At 41.2% G+C, this 19115-nt stretch overlaps 1 protein-coding gene across 18 annotated transcripts in view; it reads right to left on the minus strand.

Moving 5' to 3' along the window:
- LOC130181551 (regulating synaptic membrane exocytosis protein 1-like) overlaps positions 1-19115 on the minus strand; it is a 105052-nt gene that overhangs the window by 57057 nt on the left and 28880 nt on the right. For 17 of the 18 annotated variants that reach the window (XM_056395853.1, XM_056395842.1, XM_056395843.1 and 14 more), the window contains exons 3-4: positions 18818-19028; positions 14781-14792 (exon numbers count right to left, since the gene is read on the minus strand). In XM_056395853.1, coding sequence (XP_056251828.1) covers positions 14781-14792; positions 18818-19028 — 223 coding nt within the window. The remainder of the gene's footprint in view (positions 1-14780; positions 14793-18817; positions 19029-19115) is intronic. The other variant, XM_056395836.1, reaches the window with a different exon arrangement.

Genomic DNA, 19115 nt, shown 5'->3' on the forward strand with positions numbered 1-19115 from the left:
CAACTTCTGAATATTAATGTGTAGTTACCATTTTCACTAGAGTATCACTCCACCCACATGTGAGGTGATCTAAAAGAAATTCCCACCTGAAATGCGAATTCCACCTTCTGAGCTCAGCATCGCTGCCTGTGCCATCTATCGTAGCAGTTTCTGTAAGGCACCAGACACATGGGCACCCTATAGCTCTGGCACATCCAAGATGTCATCTGGTGCCTCCCCTGGGCTCTGCAGTGGCTGCACTGCATCCTCCTGACGTCCGGGTACCACCTGCTGGGCTGGATGGTCACAGGAATGTGCTCTAATGGCGTTGCTCATGGCGTGTATCTGCTCTGCCAGTATCCTCTCTGCCAGTATCCCCTTGACATGTATCTTCTTGGTCTGTATCTATCTTTCTATCTATCTATCTTCTTTGACTGCAATCGCAGCAGCAGAGGCAGCCACACCTGCGTTGCATGAAATCAGGTGCTCTTGATCCATTATTGCCTCGAGCTCTATAGGGGCGCGATGCCGACGCTCTCCCGGGTCGCCACCAAGGTTGGGTAAAAGACTTGGACCTCAGAGCTCCGTAAGGTGGTGACCGACATGTTGCAGGGGATGGGATGGGAGTGAGGCATTGGGAGGTGGAAACTGATTCAAAGGGGAAGAAGGAGCAGAACACCACGATTCTCCATCCTTTGGATCTACAGGATCCTTTCTCCTCTGGACTGACGCCATGCACACACACACAGGCAGGGATTTCATTATTGTTGCTAAAATCAAACGATACCTGTAACAGAAGTGTAACAGAAGTTGTCTTCTACCTGTACTACTTTAAAAAGAGAGCCTGGTCCCAGACCTCCGCATCACTGCCCTCAAGACTGTTTTTCTAAACAAATACTGAACAAAAATATCTATTACAAAACAGTGTGTATACACATCTGACACACTACGTACACTCCTGCTGTCATGGAGGTCCTAATGTTCAGTTTTTTTTTAACCTGTTTGAAAGAGGTTTGGTCATGTAGGAGGTTTATTGTGCTGTTTAACTGTACTGCATTATACTGACAGATGTTTCTAATATTCTGCCCATCCCATTTGTAACAATGAGGGTTGAGTAAATAACACAAACACCTCCCAGCATCAGTATCTGTTGTTGTCCACAAGTGTCTAGTTAGCTCGTGCCGTCCACCTTGTGAATGATTTTTTATTTGTCATCTCCTGAATAACTTCTTGAGCAAGTCGTTTTTAAATTAGATTGAATTTATTCAATTATATTAATGTTGCTTGTAATAAATCCATTGTGGCAGATATGTGATAGTGTTTGTTATACTGTATACTTCTTTCACATGGACATTTGCCCAGGACAGGACCTGTGCTGAGTCAAAATGTCGCTAATTAAATGTTAAGGGAGATCTGATGTCAGTGGTCAGGTACTTCTCTTTTGTATTGTCATTCATTCATGGATATGTGGGTCTAATGAGGGGTTTGTAAGTGAGTACACAATTCTAGCCCCATGTGAAACTATATAGCTGTCATTACCCTTTGAAATAGGAGGGCAAATATAAAATTTCTTTTGTAGCATGGGGTATTCCCAGAGAAGTCAGAACTATTGTCTTTGTTTTGTGGAATTCCAGGGATTTCTGATTGATGACACCACCCTAAGGAGCAATGCAATCTCCTCGTTTTTATAGATCATCAGTTTGTGCTTCAGTACTGTGATGATGAGCCTGTCAAAGTGTATGATCATTAAAATAGCTATCAGCTTTTTGCTGAAGGTCTTTAAAACTATAATAGACCTTTAGTTTACATACTTAACTACAAGTGAATGAAATTGCATTATATTTGAATTCAACCACACGAGTTGAACTGCCCACATATTCGGTAGTAGAAATTAAAATAAACTATGTTTCTGCAAACACTTTGAATAACTTTTAAGGACAAATAAAAATGGTAGTTAGTGAAAACACACTCCAATGGGCTATTATCTAATAATCATGGTAATTAGTGAATAATTTGCCCGTGTCGCAGCATTTAAAAGTTTCTTCTCATTTAAATGAGCAGACGTGACAGAGAAAGGCAGGATGGTACATTTCTTTCTTTTAAACAGCGCACCTCCACAAATATTCGTTTTTACCATTAAAAGACAGTTGACTAGACCAAGAGGTAGGACTGATGAAAAACGTATGATGGAGAAAATTAGGCTTAGACACATCAGATCATAACCCTTAGAACTAACAAGCTCCACATTCGGTGTGTGCATATGTGTGTTATATACAGTAGACTTACTGTTAAAAAGAAGGGGAGGGTAGGTGCATTCATCATCCAGTACAACATAGTACTTTACTACATCTTGTATAGGTTGCTTGATTTCAAAGCTTAAACCTGCTATACATTATTTTTTTAGTCACTTGGGGGCAGCAGAAACAAGCTGTAAATGTAATTTGGACATATTATCACCTAACACAGTTATGTGTCATATGGAGAGCTTGTTAGCAAACACTTGCAAGTTTACACATCCAGCAGATACAGAGCAACATTAGCTGTCATTTAGAGTCTTGTAATATTGTAGATTAACAAAAAATCAAATAATCGTACCCGGTAAAACACAAACATTGTAGAGCAGTGGTTCTCAAAGTGGCGTCCCCGGACCCCCAGAGGTCCTGGAGGGGGTTCCTGGCGGTTCCCAGCAAAAAAGGGAATCATTTATTTTCTCTATAATTCCATCCGTAAGTAACAGAATGACAGAATGTGTGACTATTTTTCTGTAATAAAACATCTAAAAGCAAAATCTCATCAGAGGGAGAATCTGGGACAAAATCAAACGGAAGTCCGTGGTCTAATTTCTGTTCGTTTAGGGGTCCTTGATGTGAAAAGTTTGAGAACTGCTGATCTAGAACCAGAAATGCTGCAATTCAGGGAAAACAATAAGGCCTATTAATGACATTTCCCAGCTTTAAAATCCATTGCTTAAAATGAACACAAACCAAACATCAGCCTTTAATTGTTCTGGTTCTAGATACAGTAGGTTTGTCTTCTGATTACATCAGTTAAGAATAAATCCATTCTGATAAAAGAATAAAGTTAGTTGAGGTGCTATAAAAGGAAACTGGTGAGTGAAATTTGCTGGTTGGACTACAGCATGCTGACTGTCTCACTGGTCCGTTTTCTTGTTGGCGTATTCCTCTCTAAGCACATTTCACCTCTTGCTGGAGCGGTTATTGCGTTTTACCTTTGCGTGATGTTGTTTGAGTGTGTTGCTGCCGCAGAACAAACGGCCGGTGTTGTGGAGATACGGAGCGGCGAGCTGTTATTTTATAAGAGACTCACTTAATCCCATAGTAATCCCTGTATTAGATCACACTCTGATGGTGAAACAAGCGCAGAAGAGGAGGAACCGTAGGCAGGCGGAGAGCAGCCTGACAGCCAGCTGACACGCACACGCGCGCGCGCACACACACACACACACGCGCGCAAATACACACACATGTAAAGGATGAACATACTGTCTCTGCATACTCAGAAAAGCAAATATACAATCAAATATATGCACATGAGCAGCGACGCAAACGCCTGCTCTTATCCATGTGCACACACGCACATACACGCACACATACACAAACTGCAACAACAGCAGCAGTGTGTCACATGACCACAGTAAGACCCCCCCTGAGATGAGTTTGTGAGTGAAGGAGAGAGCCAGAAAGAGAGAATAGCTTCTCCACAGATGGAAACTAGGACACCAAACCCCTGTGTGTTTGTTTTGCGTCCTACTGCATCTGCGTGTGTCCATCTGTGTGTGTGTGTGTGTGTGTGTGTGTGTGTGTGTGTGTTTGTGTCTGTCGAGGAGCGGGAGTCTGTATCCGCATGTGTGCATCATTGCTCATGTGTATATGGTCCGTTTGGGCGCTTGTGTGTGTGTGTGTGCGTGTGTGTGTGTGTGTGCATGTGTGTGTGTGAGTGATACAGTGTGTGTAACCATGAATAATCCAGTGGTGAAATCTTAGGAGTTTGTGTAGCTACAGTAGGTGTTTGTTTCCTGGAGAGAGTATAGGCCATTTGTGCATCGACACACTTGTACAGTGTGTGAAATGGTGTGAACACAGTGTGAGACAGAGAGAGGTTCAATTCCCAGTGCACACTGTTGTTCACTGGTGCTTACGTTCACAATTTTACCTCCACTGTACGGGGGTTGAGAGAGATTCTCAGAGACAGGTCTAAAAGGGGAAAACCTTTCTTGTGTGTGTGTGTGTTTTATTCAAGTAATTTGGGTGAACTGACCCTTTTAAGGTGATGCATTTGAGGAACAGCACCACCAAGTCCCAAAACACAATAATTCAACACTCCAAATGTTAATGTACATCATCCAAAATGCAGATTAAATCTTTTCATTAGCTGAGTTTCTGATTTCATCTGCACTGTAATGACTGGCCTTTCTGTGCAGTGAACTACAGAAACGAATAGTAATAATATTTTCATTATTATTATCCGCTGACACATTTTTTACTTTAATGTTTTGTGTCTTGTTTTTTTTACTTCTATTTTAATGATTAAAGAGGATGCATTTTCCATATGTACAGTAATGCAACTAATGCCACTGCAAATACTGTGAGATTTTGCATTTAATACACAAAACTGAAAACTGCTTCTACACATGTAAACTTGACTTGATGGAATTTTTCTCTTAAGGAAAGAGAGTTTGAACTTTAACTTAAAATTAGGGCTGAGCAATTAATCTTCTCATCTAATTCTCAAAGAGACAATAAAAGAAAAACATTTCCCAAAATACTGAACTGTTCCTTTAAAAGGAAGCTACTGCCAGATAAAGAGAAATGTATTATGTAAGGAATAATACCTGACAACGTCCCGCAGACTCAAGCTACCAGCTTCACTTCAGCTAACGTTATTTAGGTAACACGTTCACCTTAACCAAACCTCGTTAACTTGTGGTGTTAAGCAAAACAAGCAGCATTTCAACCTAAGTAACCAATCCCTTTTCAATAGTGTTTCACCATACCTACCTCTGATGCCCCTGCCAGCCACCGCTAACCCACCACAGAACAGACTCAAACATACAAACACACATGAACACCTGTCATCTAGCAGGTGAGACAAACACCACATTTACCCCAGGAAGGGGAGGGGAGTGGGAGGAGTTGCGGGACCAGGAAGTAGCATGGACCAATGACAGATTGACGTATGGCACCCGGCAGCATGCGAGGCAAGTGCCGAAACCAAGGGCGTCTATAAATCCCGCGTTAAGGATGAAACACTGCCACAAAGGAGATTTGTGTCCACAGCAACTAATGAGGTACTATATCAGCACAGCACAGCACCCACAGCTACATACACACACAAACACACACACACACACACATCCATCTATGTACAGTACACACATGCACATACACAGAGAGCTCTGCATTTGCAGGCACCCACGTGCATTGCATTTGTACAGTAACATACAGAACACTTGTCTTACAAGCACTATACATGATGGGCGACACACACTATTAGTCACCCACACATACAGTATACAAACACACACAGGGGCGATATCTACAGTTACAAAGTTGATCAATATTATTAAAATCATTGACTTTGGCTCAATATAAAAAAGGCCAGGTGAGGGCCCGTCCTGAGGCCAGATGTTTCCACATGTTTCCCACACACAAACACACACATGCATCATCATCAGGTCAATGAGAGCTGAACCTTCTGTCTCTCTTACACACACCAATGCTGCCATTTCTCAAAATGAAGACAAAGATAATGGAGAGTGTGTGTGAGCTACGGTAGATATTTAAAAACTCCTCCCACGATAGGACTGTGTTAATATGTCACTGTGTTTTGGAACTGCCCCACCCACCCACCCACCCACCCACCCACACACACACACACACACACACACACACGCACACACACACACACACACACACTCACTCACATCCTGTTGTCATTTACATAATGCATTCCCTAGCCCCTTTCCCTGACCTTAACCTGTACAACTGAATATCTAATCCTAAAATAAAACAGCCATTGAAACTTGTAGGATTCAGCATTTTGGTCCCCACAAAGCTGTTAGATCCAGGTTTTCCGACCCCACAGGTATAGTAAAGCCCCCACCACCACATACACACACAGACACACACGCACACACTTTCTCTATAGCGCACAGACTTGTAGTCATGCAGTTAAGGGGAGTCATGATCCTGCACTTCCCTTTTTCACCACTTAATGGCTCTAGTTTGCAAACATAAAACCTGGTAATATAAAGGTCTGCTGTGTGAGTGACAACCTCAGGTGTGTGTGTGTGTGTGTGTGTGTGTGTGTGTGTGTGTGAGAGAGACAGACAGACAGACAGACAGAGAGAAAGAGATGATTAAAACAGATAATAATTTGGTTAATTGTTTAAAGATCTTCACAGTAACTGAGGTGTTAAAACTGAAGTGAGCTCATATGAATATCTGGTAAAAAAAAAACATGTCACATACATCATTTAGTATATATTTCATTTCATAAGGTTTAAAAGGATCACCACATAATTCTTCAACCGCAGTTGACCTCTTCAACCCTGCCAGAGCAGCTGGTACATCCATCGTTACAGACACATGCTGCGCAGACAGAGGTTGTTCAAACTGACAGTTTATTATGATCAAGAGTACATCCTTTATGGGGAGTACAACCCTTTTAGTGACTTTAAATTTATAACAGAAAGTCTGCATCACAAACTGGGGGTGTGGGGATTTACTAAGCAGGGTGGGACTACACACACACACACACACACGCATGCTATAGAGGTGCATTATGTGAAGTGTAGTATGCAGCGTTTTTGGAGCTTGACCCACACTCACACAATGTTTACACAGCCCACATAGTGACAGCAGCATGATACCAGAGCAGCAGCTTCAGTCTTGATTCAGCTCAGTAATGAGTGTAGGTCATCAGAGCCCAACACACAATCACTGTAGTTAATATGTAAAAAACATAAGAGTGTAAATATACACCTCTGGTCACTAGAACACACACATAAAAAGATTGAAGCATCAGCTGTAATGCAGTCCGTGTATTGATTAAAATAAAAGCATATCTGTTCCATCGGATGTTCGGGGGAGTCAGGCACTGCCAAGATGGCGACAGTGGAGCAGCTCACTCTGAGCTTCAAAACTGTTCCTCAGAAACCTGTTGTCGACGTTATGGAGGCTACGTTCATCTTTATTTAAAGCCAAAGCTCATAACGTGAGCTGGGTGCTCAAATCATCAGTAGGCTACAGTCATCACTGATCAGTCTGTTAAAATGTAACGCTGACTATTTAATGAATATTTTCACACCATGGGTCCGTCAACATGTTAGTCAATTTAAACTGCTGCTTATATGGAGGAGTGTGCTTGTTTATGTGTGTGTGTGTGTGTGTGTGTGTGGGCGCGCACACTTTGTGCAGCAGCCTTTGTTGTTTTCTGTTTTTTTGCTGTGGTATCAAAATTTGTATTGAGAGTCGAGGAATTTGATTGGTTCTGGTGTCGACTACCAAATTTTACTATAGTCATGTTGAGCCAAGAAGGTGAATTTCTGTTCGTGTACAGAATGTATGTACATATATGAGCATGTGCATGCACCTTCTTGTTTGTAAATGTAAATGCAGTGTGCGTGGTGTGTGCACTACAGGTTGCTTGCGTGTGCAGACAGACAGCATACAGTGAGAATGCATTTGTGTGTGTATGTGTGTGAGCTTGCTTTCATAGAGGGAGTGTGCGGCAACAACCGGGAGAGAGATGGCCCCCTTAAGACCAGTCAATGAGAGACGGACGTGGAGAGGGACGCAGCTAGCGAGAGTGGCGATCAATAGTAATCATGAGGCGCTGTGGCGTTAACGGCAGATGACACATCGCTCAGGCTTTTCTACAGCGCTGCACCCTGACACAAAGCGGCACAAAGCCATAATTTCTTGTAGGCTCAGATCAATACATATACATTTGCAAAAGTATCAGGCACATAGTAAGATTACTCCTGAGGTATTTTTTGCCTTCATTCCTCTCAAGGTGCTAACTTTCTCAGCCCTGTTGACCCAGAGAAAAGTAAACGAGTGCGGCTCTGTGACACAAATCTACACGAGCATGACACAGACTTGTCTCATTAACACCTCCCACAGGGCACAGTCTGTGATACACGACTATTATATTAACATGATGGCAAGATATATGAAACACATATATGATGATTGAACATACTGAGTCTCCAAGAACAAATTTCGGGAGGAAACGGGAGGTAAAACAGGAGGAATTAAAACTCCTACTCTGATTATACTCTACCTCATTGACTGACAGTAAGTCATGGTTGTATATGATTGGTGCGTATGTGAAACGAACAATTAAGTACATTAAGTACATTAAAGGTCTCCTACAGTATAAAGGTAGATGTCCATGTGTTGCTTGATTATACAGCAGGTCTAGGTTCTATATTAATACTGTGAAAGTATCAAAGCCTCAGTCCACAGAGAAATGCACACAGCCTGTATTCAGAAACTGAGCCTTAAAACCAGCCGTCAGGACTTCTGGAACTTTGTGATGTCACAACAAAGCATTCACCACCCTCAGCCATGCCCTAAGCCCCGCCCAACTGTGCCCACTATCCAACCTTGCAGGATTTGGTCCCTCCAATTGTTTACCTGAAATCTGCTATATTTTTTATCAGATCACAGACCTGTTGTTACTAGATCTCCAGACAGAAGCCTGAGAGAGGAGATGTAAAACTACATTGAGATGGTTTTTGGTTCTTAAAATCACAAATATATCTTCTTATGAATCAACACTTCAGATAAAACACTAGAAAACTTTAAAATATGGAGCTTTAAGTACATTAAGTGTGGATGATGAGAGACACTGTGGTGATAAGTGAGCCTCCCTTTTTTTTTTTTTTTTTTACTTTACACACACACACACACACACACACACACACACACACACACAGACACACACACACACACACACACACACACACACCTTATATTTTCTGAATTTCCTAGTTCCATGTAAAGAAAATTAGAAACAACAACCTGAAGTCAAGAGCACTGAACAACAAGTGGGTCCCAGCCAGGTTCATCACTTTTTAGTTTTCCCTAGAAACACCTCCGTTGTGTTGCGAGTACTTGCAGCACATGTAATGTCAAAATGAACTGTATTTGATTGTGTTTTATTTTGTTTACATGTGTTTTCGTAAGTTGCGGTGCATTGAGCTCTCAGGGACACAGTAGTAACTGCACTTTAATCCACCAGCAAGAAAAGAGGAGAAACAAGGAGCAAAAGTAGCAGGATAAATGGTTCCCAATGGTTGTTGTGATGAGAAATTAAAGCTAAACTATACATGTTTAGATCTTGGAAGCAGGAATCTTGATCTCTGTCGTTGCTGAAGCAGACATTCTGACTGGTGATAGAAAAAAAACACAGGTGGGACTAATAACTATGCTATTGGCTTTAGCAAGTATTTCAATGCAATGCAGCGACTCATTGTGTTATTAGTCACATCTTTGGAAAAAGTGTATTTGACTTTAGTTTCAGTCCACATCCATCACCTCGGTTACCTCAGTTGATATCACTGTAAACACACCAACATAATACTTTATAGAAAGAAATTATGCATTGAAATTGATAATGGAAATAATTATTAGTTGAAGGCTTAAGATAAACAAAACATCTCCATCCACTCTAACAGCCCCTGACAGGTATCCTCTCTGTCTCATCCTCTACAGGAAAAGGCTCTACTCTAAAATAGAGTGTATTTATAAAACCAACATTATATCTGTGGTTAACAGCATCAGTGGGCTGAAAACACCGGTGGAAGCAGCCATGCCAGTAATTCTGAATCAGAATTGGTCTAAAAACAGCAATCTACCATGTGCCGAGCAGTCTGAGTTACAGCCACATAAAAGACACAGAAATACAGCCCTGGACTTTACAATTAGAGAGAGGAGAGGTGTTAGTGAGCATGTGTGTGTGGGTGCGTGTGCGTGCGTGTGCGTGCGTGTGCGTGCGTGTGCGTGCGTGTGCGAGTGTGTGTGTGTGTGAGCGAGAGAGAGAGAGAAAGCAACACACAACACTCTTCTCTCGTCTCCCACGAGAGCTGGAATCAAGACTTCAAAAATGGCCTTTCTGTGAGAAACACTTGGCGTTGGTACAACACACACTCATCTCTCCACTAGAGCTCAGCCATCACTGCAGATAATGAGCCCTGAATATCATTAGCACAACACACCAGCACCACACACTGTGTATCGCTAAGCCTATTAAAACTTTATTTATCAATCTCTAACCATCTACTTTCACAAATGTTCTTTGAAAAGCATGACAGCGCACTCAACACAATCCATTTAGAGCGCGATGAACACACTAGACACACACGAGATTGTGTGAGTGAAAAAATACAGCAGATATAGAGCTTCTAATTTTCATTTCTCGGTGTTTGAAGTGGAATTCTTGTAGTGAAATCCAGTGTAAGCGTATCACCTTGAACAGTGCAATGTTTTCATAAAGATGGTGAGTTTTTTTGAACAACAATATTGAGCCTCTGCTAGTTCAGACTGTAACAGAACAGGAAGTGCCAGATGGCATTTCTATTGTATTAAATACGTATATGTCAAAAACGTATTTAATACAATAGAAATTAAAATCAAACGGGTGTAAAGATGACATTGGATGAACGCATGGATGGATGTAATGCATAAAAAGTATTTTGCGCACCATTGAGCTGGTAAAAAGTGGAAGCAGTAGTTTTTTTTTCATCTTACAGGTCTCATATAGTATAAAGGTATTTGTCCATGTGTTGTTTGATTATAAAGCAGGTCTAAGTTCTTTATTAATACTGTGAAAGTATCAAAGCCTCAGTCCACAGAGAAATGCACACAGCCTGTATTCAGAAACTGAGCCTTAAAACCAGCCATCAGGGCTTCTGTAGCTTTGTGATGTCACAAAAAAGCAGTCACCTCTCTCAGCCATGCCCCAAGCCCCGCCCACCTGAACTAATTTCTCTGAGTGTTTTTACCTGAAATCTGCTGTATTTTTATTGGATCACTCAGAAAACAGTCAGCCAATCAGAAGAGAGACGGTTTTTGGTTCTTAAAACCACAAATATATCTTGGATCAACACTCAATGTCTCTAATTTTAATACCTGTGTTTTAGTAGAGACTCATTAACCTTTTTGTACAATACAGAGAGTAAACCCCAGAAACACATTTCATTTTCTGAAAGGACCAAAAGTGTTTCCCCTGGGGCGTCGAGTGGTGCAGTGGGTTGAGCAGGCGCCCCATGTGTACAGGCTACAGTCCTCGCTGCAGTCGGCCCTGGTTCGGATCCCGCATCGGACGGCCCTTTACTGCATGTCATTCCCCCTCTCTCTGCCTCCCCATTTCCTGTCTCTCTGTACTGTGCTATCAAATAAAGGCATAAAAAGCCCCAAAAAATATACTTAAAAAAAAAATAAAAAGTGTTTCCCTGACAACCCTCTACGCCCCCCCAAGAAACCAAAGAGAAAAATAAACTAATTTAACAAACAAAATGTCTTATATTTATATAAATGATCTACCCAATGTATGTGCACTCATTTCATTTCACTTTAGGTCAGTGTCTCTACTATGTTTTTGGTCATTTCTATTGTCCTTTCTGTTTCACTTTGCGTTTGTGTGTGTGTGTGTGTGTGTGTGTGTGTGTCCTAGCCCCTCCTCACACACACTGAGTGGTGCTGAGAGACAGGCTGACAACTCGTTAGGTTAAGTGCAGTAGCAGCTTTCCAACAATTGTTATCAATCCCCCAAAAACCAAAGATGGACGGACGTCCACGCCAAACGTCTGAAAGTCGAGACAAAATATCAGCGTTTTTTTAAACGCACAGTGGCAAGGATGCTAGCAGTTCTGCTGATGCTACGGCTACAAAGAGAAGCCAGAAGCGACCAGGCTCAGCCAGAGAGGTGCTCTAATGGAAATGCGGTATAGGTTCAAAAATGTTTTTGGTGTATTAAAATGAACGCGGCCCCGTGTTAAACACAGTATCCAGTTCTCTTATTACATTCAGTGACCAAAGAAACAAAGACACACAGTGCTACACCCCTGGACACACTGTATGAAGTTGTCAAGTTTCTTGTAGGTTCAGTGCAAAAACACCACAGCAATCACCACATTACAACATAGATGAGGACAAACTATGAAGTAAAATAAATTTATCACCATCTGAAACGTCTAACACCTAACTGTGGCAACTTCTAGGAGGTGAAATAAAAGTGAAGTTGAACCATAGTTTACCTCTGTGTGCTACATATTACCAGGATGTGACCTCAGAGAAGAAGAAAATCCAGTTTAAAAAGCACTTAATCAAAAGCAGTAAAAGTGATGTAGACTATACAACACACTGATAGACTACATATAATTGAAGGCCAGAATTACTGTTGCCAACACTTTCACTTAACTTTGAGTGTTTAGTTTGAGTGGAGTGGAAAAAGCCGGCAGAGTAACTTTGCACTTTTGGACCACTGTGCCAGGCAAGATTAATCAATCCCCAAGTAATTAAATGAATCCATGTCAAACAGTAATTCAAGCCCGGTCTGCTGTCCAGCCATACAGTCAGTGCTACAGAAGGGCTCCATTCTGCCAAAACTTTCTTCTTTAGAGCCAGTGATTGTTGTACCAAGCTTTAGCAAGGGAGTGAGACTGCTATGTACAGCACACCAAAGCACTCTTGGACGGGCCGTGGCGTTCAAGCCCAGCCAAGTATCATCAAAGTGCCTGTTTGGCAGCTGCCCTGAGGGAAGGCAGCCAAGGCCAAGTAAGGTACTAAACCTGACACAACTACACAAGCAGAGGAAGGTGTTAAAGGCATGTCCACCAGGGACGCTTCCGCAGAAGTATCATATCAGATGATTCTGCTCAACTCTCGTTTAACCAGGCTACATGACGATGAGGAAGTCGTCCCTACGGCAAAGGTGCAGGCCAGTGCACAAACACAAGAAACACACCAGGAAGGGCAGATACTTCCTGTCCACTACTGTGCACACTGTGGCAGAGACGGTTAAATCTGTGGCTGTGGTGGCACCAAGCACAAATTATTAAATAAGAATGACAGTTGCACTTTATTATGTGTTTTATAGAGTGGAAAAAATGAAGGTATATGAGATGAAAATCCATCTTTCCAAACCTCAAATGTTTACATGAAAATATGTCTGTGGTTTATCCTGAGTGACATGGATATTGTTTCTCAAATGTTTGCTGTTGACTGTTTCAAATTAAAAAGTCTCAGCGACAGAGCATATATATATATATATACAGAGTATCCTGGTTATGTGTTGCACATGTAAACTCCACATCTTGGTTGCAGAAAATCTTATCCCAGTTTTGAGCGACCTGGATATGCCAGCTGGAGTAATCCAGTCCAGGTTTCTGATTTCATTCTCTGTGGGTGCAGAAATGAGCGGCTGAGACGTTGAGAAATGTAAACACACCTGAACATAGGCGCTCAGAGACGTGGATGCTGGTGTGATCGTGTATGTACGCAGGGATGTGGGTGAGCAGGTTTCTTAAAGTTCCATGTAAACACCATATCCCAAATAAGATCAATACTTGTGGTATTAAGTGATCCTTTAAACTATTAAGCTATCTGGTGACCATGAAATATAGTGAGTGGTACACACACACACACGTTAATCTTTTCCAGTTACCTCACATGTACTGTACCACTGAGAGCAAGCTGTGTCTATGAGAAGAAGCTCACAGGTATGGATTACTGTTAAACAGGCAGATTGGCATTTTAGATGCCTTTAGTAAGGTGTTAAGTGTCTTACTCAAAGGCATTTTGACAGCCGCCCCACTCTGTGTACTACGTTAATTAAGTGTCTTACATGTTCTCAGTAAGATGAGCATGTTGGTCTATATGAGGTGTACATTCTCTCCATGTTCACGCCGGCTTGTTGCCAGTTCCTCCCACATGGTGGGTTTTCACTTGCAAAATCTAAAAATGTTCTGCTCTGTCTACACGCTCTCCCTCTCAGATCCAGGTTGTTTCCTTGCAGTGTGAAGCTACACAAATATCAGTCAGCACAGACTGTTTTAATCTATAGGTGAGATGATGTAGTTTGGTATCTTATTAAATGATAAATAGAGGTCATGTGGCATTTCTCAACATAAGTATCATTAAAGGTCCAATATTTTAAACTTTTCCTGTGTTTTATTTTGGAATTTTATCGTTTTAAGAACCAAAATCCATATCAGTGTAGTTTGGCTCTGAGTCTCTCTTCTGATTGGCTGTTTTCTGAGTGATCCAATAAAGACATACCAGATTTCAGGTGAACACTCAAAGAAACCAAAATCCTGCAAGGTTGGATGTTGGGTCCAGGTGGACGGGGCTTGAGGCATGGCTGAGGGTGGTGACTGCTGTGACATCACAATGTTACAGAAGTCCTGATGGCTTGTTTTAAAGCTCAGTGTCTGAATACAGGCTGTGTGCATTTCTCTGTGGACTGAACGCTTTGATACTTTCACAGTATTAATATAGAACCTAGACCTGCTTTAAAATCAAAGAAGACATGGACATCTACCTTTATACTATATGGACCTTTAAGACTATAATTAAACTCATACCACTTACAGTAATAGCAACAGACACATGGGCAGACAGACAGGCTGATACATACATGATACATGGTGCAGGTACATTCACCCATACATACGTACATACATACTGTCTGAACCCATTAAGCTGGATTGTCTTAAAGGTTGCAGGCAGAATTATGTGGTTCAGAAAAGAAAAAGGAAGCACAGCACTCACCACTTTGTCCTGCTGCAGCCCAGTCAGCCATCCATGTATAATGAAAAGAAAGACAGAGAGAATTTGAGCAAAGATGATATCTGAAAGCATGGCAATGATCCTAAAGCCCTACCAGTAATTCACACTGTAATACACATATATTATATGTAGATGTATATATGTATATTTCAGAATAACATTGCAGTATATGAATAGAAATGAATGATAAATAAATAAATGTCAGATTTAAGTTGAAATGCTCCTACAGGTCTGTATATCTAAGCAAAAAAATAAAATGTATGTCAGTTTATGACTTTCATGTGAAAGTATTTGCTTAAGGTTCATGGTTAATAGAGAGCAATGTTAACTGTTGGCAGGAGAAAGAATGTAAATCACGGTGACGAACGCTTTGTACTCAGAACTAGGGGTGAGCGATCTTATGCCGTGGACGATCGGATGAATCGTACAGATGGCGTCATTTTAGGGTGCTATATTCAGATATTTAATTTTAAAAGTTCAGTAGCTGCTAAGTGCTAACCAGACTATTGTTAACGGCGGGAAAGCTAGCCGGCTAACTGCAGCTGGCGATGGCAGTCCTGGCAGACCTGAGTGGAGCCAGTGTGAGTTGAGCCATTGAGCTGAAGTGACAGGCTTTGTGTCCAGGTAAAGATATACATAACGAGTCATGTGATCACAAATTCAACTAAATCTGTGAGGAGATATGAGATTCAGATCGTGGATCATGATTCCACCTAAAAAGATTGTAATATGATCTTTCGGCCAGATCGACCAACCCGACGCTGAACAATCCAGACTTTTTCTTCTGGTAAAACAAGAATAAAGTTGATGTAAAAGTCACATATGTGCATCATTATTTTTTAGTTAGTACAGTGGAATTAGATAGTACATATTATTTTATTTTAATGTGTAAGAAAAAGGTGTTGCTTTGTATTTACAGATTTTTTTTTTTTTTTTCATATAATGTAGTTTAATATTTCTCTATGTACGTTTGCTTTGCTCTTTAACTAATCATAATTGTATATTCCTGTCCTTTGTTTATAGTTTCACACGTATTCCTGATTAAACTGCCAAATGTTCCTTGGAGCTTGATTAAGGAGAGTGTTTAGCTGTCTGTATAGATGAGTGTACGTTCATGGGGACAACACTTAGCGAGGACAGGACAATGTCCCCCTTTGCTACTGAGAGAGGACGACCATTACTGACAGAACTTTCTTTCAAAGAGTTAGATGAGACGGTTGATGCTACGCATGTCATGTTTCACGTACAGAGCCTGCGCTGGGTGGTGACTAGTCTAGGTTAGTAAAAGGAGCAGGAGTAAGCAGGTAACCATTCTGTAAAGTTCAAAATACCGACCGCAATCTCAAAAGCTCACTGAGTAATACATATTTCATCTGTTTAACATGTACAGAAACGGGTAAAAATGACGAGCGGAGCTAGAGCTTGGCGGCACACAGCCTGGTTTAGCACAGCGACTGGAAGCCAGCTCCTGATCCAAAGTTCAGTAATACGCCTACCAGCTCTTCCAAAGCTCACTACACATCACATACACAAACAGAAATGTTCAAACTATTTCTTGCTGAACAAAAGTAACCACTTCAAATCACTTCACCTGGCTGCTGTTAGCCTATAGATAGCAACAGCAGAAAATTACAACCACAACACGACCAACCCCTACAGCCACAAATTGTAATTTTTCCATTTCTTTTCGTGTACAGATGAAACAACTAACAACATCTCTTGGCTCCAGCTCCATCCTTACATACTGTGGAGACACAACACTAGTGTCAATCATCTCATCTAACTTTCAAAAGAAAGCAAATGAGCATATTTGAGCAATTTGAGCAATGAAGGATCTCCTGGACAACAGCCAATCCTGTCATGTTTCCACTAAAGACTATGTCAGATTATTTTCCATATGGCTTCTGTTAATCAATATCCAGTATCATACTAATGATCCTTTAATACAAAAAATAAAAAAGTTCAAAATGTCTCTTCTATGTGTGTAAAATCCACCTTTCAAAGACCTTCTCCCTCTCAATGCAGGTGCCGCCCACCCCAACACCCCACACAGGACCCTCCAGCTGAACTCTCCCCATGTCAGCCACTAACTCATTAGGATGTACTTTTGAGTCTATGTGTGTGTGTGTGTGTGTGTGTGTGTGTGTGTGTGTGTGTGTGTGTGTGTGTGTGTGTGTGTGTGTGTGTGTGTGTTTGTGCTTGTGTGTTTGTGAGGTCATTAAATGCCACACCGGTGATGTAGGGGAGCGCAAGGGGTGGGAGATGGGACGTCACTTATTTCAGAGGAAGACTCGCCTCCCCAAACTAACACACACACACACACACAAACACACACACACACAAACCTACACCCTGCTGTGTGTGTATAGGGCACCTCCGGACCCCTGGGAGACCGAGACAGAGAGGGAGACCACCCCCTCTGTCGACAGCTCAGTCTAATGCCCAATTAACCTTTACCAGCTCCTGCGTGGGTCACACACACACACACACACACACACACACACACACACACACACACACACACACACACACACACACACACACACACAAGGGCATAGCTCACATCCACACACGTGTGGACGCTAACACACATATATACCTAATATACAGTTCACATATAGAGCATACTATATAGACACATAACCACACACACACGTGTGCCATGGCTCATCACCTACACCTGAGGTCCAACACCTGAGGCCTGATCAGACATACTGTGCAATGCCTATGCTTTTGTGAACAGCTGCATGCTATAAGGGTGTTTGTGTTTCAGCGTAATGCAGATCTGAGTGCAGATCTGGGTTCTATGATGGAAATGAACTTGTGCTTCCTCTAGAAATATGTTTTTGTAATAGGTATAAGAAACTGCCCTCAACATCTAACCTTTCCAATAAGACTAATTCATCAGTGTGTGTACAGAGGTTTTAACACCACTTGGTACAACTGTTAAATGAGAATAAATTCATTTATGCTGACAGATGAAAAAATATAATGATATGTGTTTGTTTAATGAAACCAAAATTACTATACAAGCAGAAAATATAAGGTTTATTATATTGCATTGTATTGTATTGTCATCATCCTGTATTTATTTCATTATTTCTAAAATTATGTATTAATTTACTTCTGTATTTCAGTGTCTGTATGTTAATGAGGGGGGCGGCACTAACCTGAATGTAAAGCCTGATTGGTCAGAAGGGTGTGATCGTGTTACTTTGACAAATTGTGCTTAAAGGGATGTTAGTACCACTTACTTTACCTAACAGGCAATAAATGAATAAAAAACAAAACATCAATAAATAAATGAAGAAAAACAACAAAATAATTTAAATTTGTATTCTCTTCAGTTTTGATCACATATTTATTATTTTATGTATTCATTACAACACTCATATATGTATTTATTTATTGATAAATAAGTCACCTTTTGTCCTCCACACTTTACAATATTGAATGAGTGGAGATAAAGTTATCTTTTAAGAATGGCTCATTCTCACCCGAGCGCTTACTAAGACACTTAATGTGGGTTTTCTCTGTAACTCACATGTATATACAATTATTTGTTAAAATATAATAATATTCTTTTTTCAATGTAACATCATTTTCTATTAATTTTACTACAAAGCCTAAATGAGAAAAAACTTCACTGCACTCAGTTGCCAGTTTATTAGTTACACTAATGCTCAGTTACAGTGTGTCAGCCCTACAGTAAATCTTACCTTCATGAAGGTTATAATGTTCAGTTCTTGATGAAACTGTTTATAGAGGTTTTGATGCAACTTTATTGTAATTTTAGATGCGGTAGTTTGCTGTTGCATTGTGTTTTGTCTACACCTTTAGTATCAGTGAAGTTTGACTCAATATCACACATTTAATTATAAGTTCATCATTAAATTACTGTATGTTGTTTCTGACAAAAATTATGAATTCTAAAAATATGGCCCTCAATTATCACAGATGTTTTCACAGTATGAACATGAACGAGAGAAAACAGCGAGAGAGAGAGAAAGTTGTCTTACCGTGTTGGATCGCAGGGATACTCGCCCCCCACAGCGGGCGCAGAACTTGGTCTGGCAGTACGAGCACAGGTTCCCGCAGCCATCTGCAAACTTGGTCTTGTGGCAGATGCCGCAGGTTGGCGCGTCGTCCCGGTGAACCGTCGAGCCCGCCGCCGCCGAGGCCTGCCGGATCACTGTCTCCCTGTAGCTGGACAACTGCTGCTGGATGCCTCTGGAAAAACAAAACAGGAAGAAAAACATGAAAACTTCTGCGACTGTGGATTACGGGTGTAACGACAAAAATATGCAGTGTGGAAAT

The sequence above is a fragment of the Seriola aureovittata genome, chromosome 14 (genome assembly GCF_021018895.1).
Source record: "Seriola aureovittata isolate HTS-2021-v1 ecotype China chromosome 14, ASM2101889v1, whole genome shotgun sequence".
NCBI classification, from domain to species: Eukaryota; Metazoa; Chordata; class Actinopteri; order Carangiformes; family Carangidae; genus Seriola; species Seriola aureovittata.